Here is a 13,158-nt window from a genome sequence, read left to right as displayed (position 1 = left end):
AGCATTCAGTCCCCAATACCATCAACAGTACTTGACGTATAGATGCCTAATAAATACTTGTTGAGTGAATGTTCTCTACTTTTATTAATGAATTCATAAATTTTATAATCCGTATACTGTAGGTGTGCTGAAAATACCCCTGTGCAAGTTATTTTGATTTCCCAGAGTTGTAGTTTAGAAACTAAGACTCTGAGCAAGGAAGTCTTAAGAAAGCTGAAAAGTCAAGGAATGAAGCAGAATACAAATTCCATGAAGGCAGGGATTGCATGGCTTTGTTCACCACTCGATCCCCACTGCTTGGCCCAATGCATGGCACATAGTAAGAACAATATTCATATCAGTAATAATAAACGCTTGTTAAATGGAGATGTGGAAGTTGTTAATAACTTTCTTTTTTATATTTTCAAGCGTGCAAAAGCTTTACATTTTGTTTTTGGATACATTATTTTACAAATCTATGGGTAAAAAAATTTGTTTAAGTAAAAACAGAGCTAACAGACAATAATTTTAGAAAATATTGCAACTTATATGGAAAATAAGTATTAATAATCTTGAGGGATTAAAGTAAAAGTAAGTAAAAGGAGTTAAAGAAGGAGACTAACAATTAAAAAAAAAAAGGCAATTCCCAGAAGGAACATAAAAAGTCAATCAATATATGAAAGATACTGACCCTCTGAGTGATTTCTTGTACATTAAAGAAAAACAAAGATGTTACTTTTCTCTCATCAGATTGGCAAGGAATAAAAGAACTGACAACTCAGTGTTATCAAGGGTATGAAGAAATAAGCACTGTCATATACTGCTGGTGGGAGGATAAATTCGCACCACCTTTCTAGAGGGCAAATTTGGCCGTATAAATCAAAATTTTAAATGTATTGCTTCTTTAACCTAGAAGATCCACATGGAAGAATATTTGGACTAGTTCAAAAATATTTATGTACAAGATTGGAGTAGTAAAAAAATAAAGGAAAAGAACCTAAATAATCATCAGTATCGATACTGATGACACTTCTGTGTATTGGAATATCATAAAACCATTAAGGTCTGTTTTGACATGAAAAAATGTTCACATACTAAGTGAAAGAAGCTGACTACAAGATGGGAATGTTCTAGAATTGGATTGTGGCACTGATTGCACACTTGTGTAAATTTACTAAACATAGTTTAATTGTACAGTTAAAATGGGTGAATTTGATATGTGATTTACGCTTCAATAGTTTTTTTTTTAAAAAAGAAACTGATTACAAAATAATGTTGAGTATGATCCCATTTTTTTTGTTGTTTAACATACACACACACACACATACACACACACACACACACACACACACACACACACACACAATGCCTGGAAGGTTATATTGCCCAATAACAGTGGCTACCCTTGGTAGTAGTGATAGTTTTCCTCTTTATACTTTTCAAAATTTCTTGCAATGAGTTTTTATTTTATTTATGTATTTCTGTGGCTCCCTTGACCTTGGTATTGTAACAACACCACAATGAGCTTTTATAATCAGCTTTTATAATGGGGGAAGGGGAGCTATTTCAACCACACCAGACAACCTGTGTGTCCAGTTACCTAATATCAACTGATCAATATCAAACATCTAAATAGCCATCTTAGTTTTTGCTCAGATTCTTTTTTATAATTTGTCTAAATTCATTTTTTTCTGTTCTGGCATCATATTTCATCATCTTGCCCAGAACACTGCAATTTGTCTTATCTTCAGAGAAATATGCACTCCAGATAGAGCTGGAAGCAGCAGTGTCACTACCAAGGAAAGGGATTCTTCTGATCCGCCAGTTGGGGCCATTCTCTGAGCTCTCTGCTGTAGCTCAGATGAAAATTCCCGAGAGCCCTTTCTGCTCACATTCGGTTCCCATAGCAATGTTGGGAATTCATTATACTAATGCCTATTCTCCAGGGCCTTTCAAAGACCTTTATTTTTAAATAAACTCATTTTGCTTTTTTCTTAGACCATCACATATGGTTCTCAATGTGGTCTGTGGGCCATTGGTGGTTCATGAGAATTCAGGTAGTCTCTTGAATTAACACTCAGATATGCATGTCTAGCTTTCTGGCTTTGCCCTAAAGTTAAAATGGAAATATCTGTGAATACAATCCAGATGTGACCTCACTCGTCCCTCTATTCACCATCTCAGCAATTGTTTTGCAAGGGCAAGTGGGACTAGGTGGATTTGAAGATGCACAGGGGCTCTTGCTCTAAGGACTACGGAAACATCATTCTGTGAACACACTAAGATCCAGATGCTACTTAGAGGAAACTGATACGACCAACCATAACATTCAAACTGGCCAGATCAAAACAGAGCTCTGAGAAAGGCACAGAGCTCCCATCAAATCTGAAAAACTGTCAAAGGGTAATGAATTCTTCCCCAAGGCTTTCAGGATCCGCATTAATTTGGCAACTCCAACTGTGAGCATCATCTAACAACCCCAGAGACTGAGATTGCCAAATGTTTACTTGCCAAACTAAGAGGAGAAAATTATTTTTAATTTTAAAAGTCTTCTGCTTAGCCACAGTAGTGTTGTCAGCTACATTTTTAGAAAAGTGCAGTGGAGCGAGGGTTTTGCTGACATGGACGGAGGCAAAGAGGTTTGCCTCTGTTTCTTCCACAAAACCAGGCCTGTGGCCATCAGCCAATTCATGCAATTTATGTTTCAGCCTAAATCAGAAACATCACCACTCACGCACAAAAAAGGATCAGACACAAATCATATCAATATGGTTTATTGAATGAGTAGTTCAACCTATCAGAAAAACAGACTATTTTTTCCCCCTACAATCTAAATAGAAGTCTATAACTCTCATTCCTTAAGTGGTAACTCATGAGGTGTCCATTAACAAACAAAACAAACCTCAGAAACCCTGGAGCACCTGTCTTTAAGATAGGACACCAGACACAGTGGCAATGTGGAAATAACACATTCCTGAGAACAAATGTTTCAGTTCCTGAACTTACACTGCCTTTTGTGCAGGCAGGATGAGAAAAGCTTTCAGTGGACTCTCAGGTGACCAGAAGCGAAGGGAAGACAACAGCTAAGGGAAAGTGACATTTTTGTTGGTAGTTTAGAGGCATTGTCAAGGGAGAACATGACTATGCCTACCCAGAGTGGGAAGCGCAGAGCAGAGTGGCTAAAAGAACATGTCTGCAGCCACAATTCTCGGCTGGATCCTGGCTTCTCAACCATCTGGCTCAGTGACTCAGGGCCTGAACCTCAGTCTCCTCATCCGAAAATGGGGGTGCATACTTTTATGAGAATTAAATGAGTCAACACACAATGGAGAATCTAGGAACACTTCCTAACACATAGTAAGCTCTCCATAAATGTTCACCACTATTATTGTCTAGAAATCTTCATGATTTGAAACAAGAGAAAAATAACCCATTCTCAGATGAGAATGGTATGCAACCCATATTTGATGAATTCTGAAGGCTCCTTCAAGCCTAAGGGGACTGTGAAAACAGACAGCCAGGGTTTTAACAGTGCCCGTACCAGCTCTCTGAGTACCTCCTGCAGAGGGGGACCTAAAACCCTCAGGGTGGTGAATGCCCCTCCCACAAAAGCAAGATGCACAGGGGACAAAAGATGACGAGGCTTCTGGGTCTCCAGAATGGCAGACCAGCTGTGAGTGGCCATCACAATGGGCACCACATGCAGACCTCAATCTTGACAGGTTCAATTTGCTTATTCACAAGCACTTATGAAGGGCCACTGTCACAGAGTTGGTATTTTCACCCTCTGGGAGCTTACAGTCAAAATAATTTTAAAGGAAAGACATATTGATATCCTTTAAAAAATGTAGTTCATCAGTCAACAGCATTTAATAAGTGACTTCTGTTTGCCACACATTTAGCCAGCTGCCTCAGGACAGTAGCAGGCGAAGATAATTTGCTTCTGTATTCAGAACAAAGAGGATCAGCACCAGAGAGTGAGACCATAGGGGGTCACAGTGTGACAAACATACATAAAATCATTACGTTTTGAAAACAAACATAAAATCATTAATTCTGTTCTGTCAGAATTCAAGGCTGGCGAATTTCCACCATGACATTTTTCATGCTATAACTGACTTATGTACCAATGCCAGAATAGTAATTTCAATAATTACTATAAGGCTAGGAAAGTGTTACTACCCAAATGTATTCTGAACACTTTGGAAGCACAGCATGTTTTATTTATTTATTTATTTTTTGTCTTTTTGGTGACCGGCCGCACCGTGCGCACCGGCCATCCCTATATAGGATCTGAACCCACGGCAGGAATGCTGCTGCGCTCCCAGCGCTGCGCTCTCCCGAGTGCGCCACGGGGTCGGCCCACAGCATGTTTTATTTATTGCTTTTATATGGAAAACAAATTTGTTGATCAAAAAATTAATTGAACTGCATGTAAGTATTCAACATGCCCACATAATTAAACTGATGAATTATAATTCACATGTTTCTGATGTTTCTCAGGGAAAAAAAAAAAGTATTACAGGACTCACATCTATGAAAGAATTGTGAAAAAAATAAATGCACATTGAAGACACAGAACATTTTGGAACTGGGGAAAGAAAGGTTCTTAATGATTATATTCAGAGTAGAGCACGAAGGCAGTCAAGGATTTAAATCTAGGTGGACAGAAATTAATTATGCTCCATAAAAAAGTCAGAAAACATAAAAGAATCTGTAACCAATAAACGAGATGACAAAAACCAAAACCAACACAAGAAAAATTACCTACATATGTCTTCCAGTCTACAATTCTGATTTCACTTATATTCCACAAGGGAATCTGAGAAAAGAGGTTTTTTTTGTTCTGTTTTCTTGGTGAGGAGCCTAAAGTCTTAAAATTTTTTTGTATAATCTAAATAGCACCACAAGGAAAAATCCACGAGCAACTAATGAACATTATTTCTTCTAACTCTGATTTATACCAAGTCCAATATGATTGTGCTGGTCTGGCTTTCTACTAAAGGTAAAAAATAAAATTAGTTTTAGGCCATTTGAATCATTTTATACTTTTCAATAGATTGAACCTGATATTATTACAGCCCAGGATGTTCCTTTTGTTTTCAAACGAGTAATACAACTGACTCCTCCCTCCCTCCCGCCCTCCCTTCTGGTTTCCTTGCCTCCATCCTTCCCTCTTCTCGTTCTTAAATACGTTCCTCTGTAAAGCATTTAATATAGTATTTAAACTTTGGCCATCATTGTTGTTCAGGTGGAGCTGTAGTTGTACATGGATAAAGCACCTTCCATCCTGGGAGTCACAAGTCTCCAGGCAAGGGCAAGCTAGTCACTGACAAGAAAGCCATGACACAATCTGTATAAAGTGGCCATCGGTTCCTGCCTGAGCATGAAAAGAAACCCAGGACTTCTCACAAGACAGTTAGGCTCCCCTGCCCTAACTGGAATAATTTCCTGATTCATTTATACAAAGAATATATGCCTTTCTGGGAGACGCAGCAAAAAGAGGTCCTCTTTCAAATCACACCAGTCTCCTGTGGCTCCCTCAAACCATTTCCACGGAGAGGAAAAGAGAAGTTGGCAAGTTTCAGCATATTAATAGCAAACGACAAATTAGTAGCTATGTATTTTAATCTTCAGCATTCATAATTGCACAAGTATCACCGATCATTTAAATAATACATGTCACTTAATCTAACGAAGAAACTAGTAAAGTAGAATGTTAAAAACAATATTTCGAGCATGTAAAAAATGTCTGATAGTAATATTTAACACACAAAGTATAGAATCAAAACAAATCTTTTGAGAAGTGGTTATTTAAAATCCTTAACAGGGTCTGCCTATGGATAAATACACATAAATATATTAAACCTGTCAGATCTCTCACATAAACACATGGCAATTCTAATAGGTTTGGGTACACTGACTTTCCACATACATGCAGTTGGTTTCTAACACTCTAATGTTGTTTGATGATGGGAATGCAAAATCGGAACAAAGGGTAGAGAAGTCTAAATTTCTGACTAGTCAACTTAACCAGAACTTTGTTACAGAGAAAAAAATCTTTTTCTTAAAAATGTATATGCATCAAAAATGGCTGAAAATTTTGTCCATGCTAGAGGAAAGCTGAGTGTGGAAAATTTGCATTTTTCTATCTATGCTGTAAAGAAAATAAAAAGCCAGAGCATTTTGGCATTAGCAAAAGGCTGAACTAAGTTCTCAGGCAATAAATTTATGGGGAAACATGACAGGCTCCTCATTAAAGCTATGTGTACGTTGGCTGAATTTTATACAAGGTTCTTGAATCTTGTGGAAAATTGGGCACGGCTTGACATCTGAACAATATCCCTGGTTTGTTTGATTTCTAAAGCATCGGAAAATGTTGCACTTTGGAAATCAAGTAGAGAAGAATAAACACACTCTAAAACAGAACTGGGCTGAATCTGAGAGTTATTTTTCCATATGTCTCTATGAAATATTTATTACATTTATTTCTCTTACAAACACAGCCCCAGACAGAAATACTGTGGTGCTTTTTTTCTTTTTTGGTGGTGAAAAAATAGTACCGTTAAGGCAAATCTTACCCAGCAGCAGTAACCACCTAAGGACAGGCAATTTTCAGTTGGCTTTTCAGAAGCTGGTTGCCATGACAAAGAGCACGATTTATTCCTTAGTCCCTTATCACAGCTCCGATCATAGACCATAAAAATCAACAAGGCTCTTTTCCTTTTCTGTATGATTTCAGAGTTCCTCATCCTTACCTGAGGTCTTTTGTTCTCCCAATTAAATGGAATGAATGTCAGTCACCTAGCAATTCAATCAATGCTGATTCAAAATTCTGGCCAAAACCAGAATCTATAATCACAACCTCCTTATCACAGCTCAGTCATAAGAATGAAAAGTAAGCAGGAAATCACACTAATTACTTAATTAGACTAATACTGTATTTTTAAACAAGAGCTTAAGGGGTTGTCAGCCCTAACAACGGACTTTGGAGTCCTCTTCACCCGTGTGTTCCCAGTTGCCTGACCGAAGCTAATATTTTCAAGTAGCCATAATTTCTGCTCATCTAACAAGGATGGACCCGAGCTTGGCAATAGAAATTTATGACTGATATACAGACCACAAGCGAGGGGCAGCTCTGTTGGGCTTCAAGGGGCTCCTAGCACATGGCCGGGGCTTTCCTGCTGGTGTGAAGACAGCTGAGTGCACACTTTTCTGCTCCAAGCAAACATCTAATGAGGGAAGGGAGCACTCAGGAAGAGTAGAGCTACTCTGCTTAATCTGCATATTGAGCGATGCCTAGATGCTTTCCGGCCGGCCTCCAAACTCACACCAGAGCCTGCAATATGCTGGTAAGAGAGCTCCTTAGTGAGTGGGCCTGTACCCTGTGTGTTAACTGCAGGCTAAGGCTCAGCTGCACCCCTGGGGATAGCTTCTCACGCTGAGCCTACCTGGAGGATCCTTTAGGAAACCAAGAACAGTGAGTGAAAAAATGGGTTGCGGAGAACACACCAGCAGATGTGACTGAAATATTTATAACACAATACAGGATACAGACCAAATAAGCTGGACCTTATTAAAACAAATAAAATAAAAGCCTAAAAAAGTTAGGTCCTTTTTTCCTATTCAGTTTCAAAGACTTAAATATTCTGTAAACAATAGGGAGGACACTAGAGCCTGTCACGCCTCTGGTTTTTGTGGTCACCTGTCAAAATCCTTCCCAAGGTGGTTGTGGGGAAAGGAGTTGGAGACAGGGAGAGGGGAGAGGGTCTGTGCCATGTTTCGTGGTCTTTCTTCTGCAGCAGTGTCTGAAAAGGACCAGCTTGGGAACTGCTCAGGGGTTCTGAAAGAAGGGAAAACATTTATTTGACTAAGCTAGACAAAGTCTTTACTTCCAGGGTTTGCCTTGCAGGTGGCCACTGCTGAGTGAACGGGGGTTTGGGTGGCTGGCAGGGCCCCCAGAGGGCTGGTTCTGTCCACTGCGGGAACCAGGCACCTTGGAGTCTCTTCCGGAGGAGTTAGCTTGGTTCAGCCGGCCTGAAGGGAGCAAGAAAGCAGGAGCTGCAAGAATGATTCAAGGGACAAACCGCCAAGTATACTTTTCAGCTAATGAATTCCTAGTCTACAACTACTTTTAAGCTAATGAAGTCCTGTGGAGCATCTACTTTAGGCCAATGATGATCTATATCTTAACTTTAACATCAGTTTGAAGGTGGGGAATGTGGCAGGGATAGAGGGAAACCCAGATAGCTTTTTTTCCCTTCTTTTCCATTATCCCCGACAAACCTAGTCTGTCCTTCATTCCTTCTTTGGTAGGGAGAAATGCAGGGTAAGGAGCAATTAGAGAAAAGAGAAGAGAAAGTAGTGTGCTACAAGTAAGGTAAGAAGACAAACCATGAAGGCTCCTGGAAGTGGTTTAAACATACCCAAAAGCTGCAGAAGGAAATGAAAACTTTTCAAGAAGGAATCTAAATGCCTTATGCTTAGCTTCTCAGCTCTGCCTGAGATATACACACTTTGACTGATAACCTCTCTTCTCTATGTCTGTACTCAATGCCTAATTCTTGACCATATCTGGAATCACCGCCCCCTCCCCCTGTATCTGTACTCTCCCAAATATTTAAAAAATCTTAATATAAGATATGAAGCTTTTCATATGACGAAGATGACGAAGATATGTTTAAAGCTGCAAATCTTAAGCTCCACAGATAACAATATCTTTAAAGGTCAAAATATCTTACTAGGATTGTCTGTAGGACCTTGATCCTCTTGCAGATAATATTCTATCTTTTTTAAGTCTTCTGGGGTAAATCTCCATTTATTCTCAGCTGGTAGGAGTGGTACTTTGGGGCTGGATCGTTTCCGGGCAGAACCAAGAGGAAGAGCCTGCTGGCAAGATGCTGGCAGGGAACCAGTAATCAGTCCTTCTGGGAATTTCTGAGCTAGGACTTTTAGACCTATTTTAGAAGATCAGAAAAAGCAGCATTAACATGGTGAAGCCAAACAAAAACCTGGAAATAAAACTGCATGTCTTCTAATCTTTGGTCACCCAGTTGAGCCGACACAAGGACATGAAATCTTTCTTAACTGTTTTATCATTAAGCAAATGACACCAGAAAATATCAGTTGTTTATGTGGGACTGTGAACATTCCACAAGAAATCCTTTTACTCAAGCCTCCAGCAGTAGGGCTTTCTTACAGAGCTCTAAAGCAGCATCATTACTTTAGGAATTAAAAACATGTGCTGATGGAACTAATGGAAGTTTCAACTAACTCTTGACTTGTTTCAGCCAGCATGGTTTTTTCTCTTTCCAGAATACTAAATTCTGAGCACTGAGTGGAAAAAGGTGATGGGAACGGGGGAGGGGAATTGAAGGACTGTGAATCCAAGCATGTGTCTTTTAAGTCCTAAGCAACAGAATATAGCCTTTCTCACCTCCAGAAAGCATGAAGAGGTTTTCAAAGCCCCGCTCGCACATGGTGGTGGCTGCCTGGCTTGCCAGCCTCTCATCGTCATCGTACAGAATGATGATCTTGCCGTGGGCATTTTTCTAAGAGTCAGATGAGTTAAGGCTTGACAGCACTGAGCTAACCATGCTCCTAGACTATCAGAAACCCCCAAGGAACAAAAAGTTGTCAGTGTCTACCTTTCTGAGTTTTGGGGAATGTGGGATACTCCATTCTTACCCATCACATGAGAAGTTACTGGTTTTTTTCCTGCTATGGAAACCAGACAAGCTGGTATTCTTTTCTTTTATAGACTAATATTACCATGGTCTAAGAAAGCACTTGTTACATTACACCCTTCAGCCCTTTTATCCCTACAATCCTGGAAAGTAAATATTACAATCTCCATTTTACAGACAAGGAAATAGAAAAATTTCTATGTCCAATGTGTCCACTGAAACCTTATACTAGTCTAATAGTAAAAAAGTAGGAACTACCTAAAAGTCCAGAATAGAGGAATGGTTAAGTAAATTATAGTAAGTCTGAAGATAAGATATTACATAGCATCAAACATTAAGTTTACAAAGAATGTGTGTTAGCATGGGGAAATACACTGTAGTATAAAGTGGAAAAGAACAAGATACTAAATTACATATACAGTATGATTTAACTTTGCAAACAAAACAAAACAAAACAGAAACAAAAACCAGGGATGCCCAATTAGGATCAGTTGGTTAGAGTGAAATTATACACCATGATCAAGTGGGATTCATCCCAGTGATGCAAGGTTGGTTCAACATATTCAAGTCAATAAATATACACCACATCAACAAAACCAAGGACAAAAGCCATATGATTATCTCAATTGATGCAGAAAAGGCATTCGAAAAAATTCAACATCCCTTCATGATAAAGACTCTCAGCAAATTAGGTATAGAAGGAAATTATCTCAATACAATAAAAGCCATTTATGACAAACCAATTGCCAATATCAAAAGCTGAAAGCTTTTCCCTTTTTTTTTTTTTTTTTTTTTTTTTTTTTGTCGTTTTTTTGTGACCGGCACTCAGCCAGTGAGTGCACCGGTCAGTCCTATATAGGATCCGAACCCGCGGCGGGAGCGTTGCCGCGCTCCCAGCGCAGCACTCTACCAAGTGCGCCACGGGCTCGGCCCATTCCCTTAAGAATAGGAACAAGAAATGGTGCTGGGATAACTGGATATCCATATGCAGGAGAATGAAACTAGATCCATACCTCTCACCGTATACTAAAATCAACTCAAAATGGATTAAGGATTTAAATATACACCCTGAAACAATAAAACTTCTTAAAGAAAACATAGGAGAAACACTTCAGGTAATAGGACTGGGCACAGACTTCATGAATACGACCCCAAAAGCACGGGCAACCAAAGGAAAAATAAACAAATGGGATTATATCAAACTAAAAAGCTTCTGCACAGCAAAAGAAACAATTAACAGAGTTAAAAGACAACCAACAGAGTGGGAGAAAATATTTGCAAAATATACATCTGACAAAGGATTAATATCCAGAATACATAAGGAACTCAAACAACTTTACAAGAAGAAAACAAGCAACCCAATTAAAAAATGGGCAAAAGAGCTAAGTAGGCATTTCTCTAAGGAAGATATACAAATGGCCAACAGACATATGAAAAAATGCTCAACATCACTCAGCATCCGGGAAATGCAAATCAAAACCACATTGAGATACCATCTAACCCCAGTTAGGATGGCTAAAATCCAAAAGACTCTGAATGATAAATGCTGACGAGGTTGCGGAGAAAAAGGAACTCTCACACATTGTTGGTGGGACTGCAAAATGGTGCAGCCTCTATGGAAAATGGTATGGAGGTTCCTCAAACAATTGCAGATAGATCTACCATACGACCCAGCTATCCCACTGTTGGGAATATACCCAGAGGAATGGAAATCATCAAGTCGAAGGTATACCTGTTCCCCAATGTTCATCGCAGCACTCTTTACAATAGCCAAGAGTTGGAACCAGCCCAAATGTCCATCATCAGATGAGTGGATACGGAAAATGTGGTACATCTACACAATGGAATACTACTCAGCTATAAAAACGAATGAAATACTGCCATTTGCAACAACATGGATGGACCTTGAGAGAATTATATTAAGTGAAACAAGTCAGGCACAGAAAGAGAAATACCACATGTTCTCACTTATTGGTGGGAGCTAAAAATTAATATATAAATTCACACACACACACACACACCGGGGGGGGGGGGGGAAGAAGATATAACAACCACAACTACTTGAAGTTGATACGACAAGCAAACAGAAAGGACATTGTTGGGGGGGAGGGAGAAGGGAGGGAGGTTTTAGTGATGGGGAGCAATAATCAGCCACAATGTATATCGACAAAATAAAACTTTAAAAAAAAAAAAAAAAAAAAAGAATAGGAACAAGACAAGGATGCCCACTCTCACCACTCCTATTTAACATAGTATTGGAAGTACTAGCCATAGCAATCAGGCAAGAGAAGGAAATAAAGAGTATCTAGATTGGAGAGGACACAAACTGTCCTTGTTTGCAGACGACATGATCTTATATATAGAAAAACCTATAGACTAACAAAAAATTCTTACAGCTGATTAACAATTTTAGTAATGTTGCAGGATATAATATCAACACCCAAAAATCAGTAGCATTTTTATACTCCAGTAACAAACTAGCAGAAAATGAAATCAAGAAAGCAAGACCATTTACAATAGTCACCAAAAAAATAAAATAACTAGGTATCAATTTAACCAAGGAGGTTAAAGATCTCTACAATGAGAACTACAAAACACCACTGAAAGAAATTAAACAGGACACAAAAAGACAGAAAGACATACCATGCTCTTGGAAGGGAAGAATTAACATTGTGAAAATGTCCACTCTACCCAAAGCAATCTACAGATTCGATGCGCTCCTCATCAAAATACCAATGACATGCTTCACAGAAATAGAAAAAGCAATCCTAACATTCATATGGAACAACAAAAGACCCTGAATAGCCAAAGCAATCCTGAGCAAAAAAAAAATAAAGCTGGAGGCATTAACACTACCTGACTTCAAATTATATTACAAAGTTATTGTAACCAAAATAGCATGATACTGGCGTGAAAACAGACATTTGGATCAGTGGAACAGAAAAGAAAACCCAGAAATCAACCCACACACTTACAGCCAACTGATCTTTTTGACAAAGGCAGCAAGAATGTACATTGGGGGAAAGACTGCCTCCTCAATAAATGGTGCAGGAGAAACTGGACATCCATATGCAGAAAAATGAAACTAGACCTGTACCTCTCATCATATACCAAAATCAACTCAAAATTGATTAAAGACTTAAATACAAGACCTGAAACCATAAAATTACTAAAGGAAAACATAGGGGAAATACTCCAGGAAGTAGGACTGGGCAAACACTTTATGAATGAGACCCCAAAAGCACAAGCAACAAAAGAAAAAATAAGGAAATGGGATTATATTAAACTAAAAAGCTTCTGCAGAGCAAAGGAAACAATCAATAGAGTGGAAAGACAACCTATGAAATGGGAGAAAATACTTGCAAACTATACATCCGAAAAGGGATTAATATCCAGAATTTGCAAATAACTCAAACAACTATACAGTAAAAAAACAAATAATCGAATTAAAAAGTGGGCAAAGGAGATGAATAGACATTTTTCAAAGGAAGAC

The 13,158-nt window shown here is 38.8% G+C and overlaps 1 protein-coding gene across 1 annotated transcript in view; it reads right to left on the bottom strand.

Annotated features, from left to right (window-relative positions):
* Positions 1 to 6,418: 6,418 nt before the first annotated feature.
* CEP41 (centrosomal protein 41) overlaps positions 6,419 to 13,158 on the bottom strand; it is a 44,494-nt gene continuing 37,754 nt past the window's right edge. The window contains exons 9-11 of the mRNA XM_063100407.1: positions 9,416 to 9,530; positions 8,721 to 8,936; positions 6,419 to 8,016 (exon numbers count right to left, since the gene is read on the bottom strand). Coding sequence (XP_062956477.1) covers positions 7,868 to 8,016; positions 8,721 to 8,936; positions 9,416 to 9,530 — 480 coding nt within the window. The 3' untranslated portion in view covers positions 6,419 to 7,867. The remainder of the gene's footprint in view (positions 8,017 to 8,720; positions 8,937 to 9,415; positions 9,531 to 13,158) is intronic.

The sequence above is a fragment of the Cynocephalus volans genome, chromosome 6 (assembly GCF_027409185.1).
Source record: "Cynocephalus volans isolate mCynVol1 chromosome 6, mCynVol1.pri, whole genome shotgun sequence".
Taxonomy (NCBI): Eukaryota; Metazoa; Chordata; class Mammalia; order Dermoptera; family Cynocephalidae; genus Cynocephalus; species Cynocephalus volans.
Note: the sequence above shows the minus strand (reverse complement) of the source record. Positions and strands in the feature narration are given on the sequence as shown.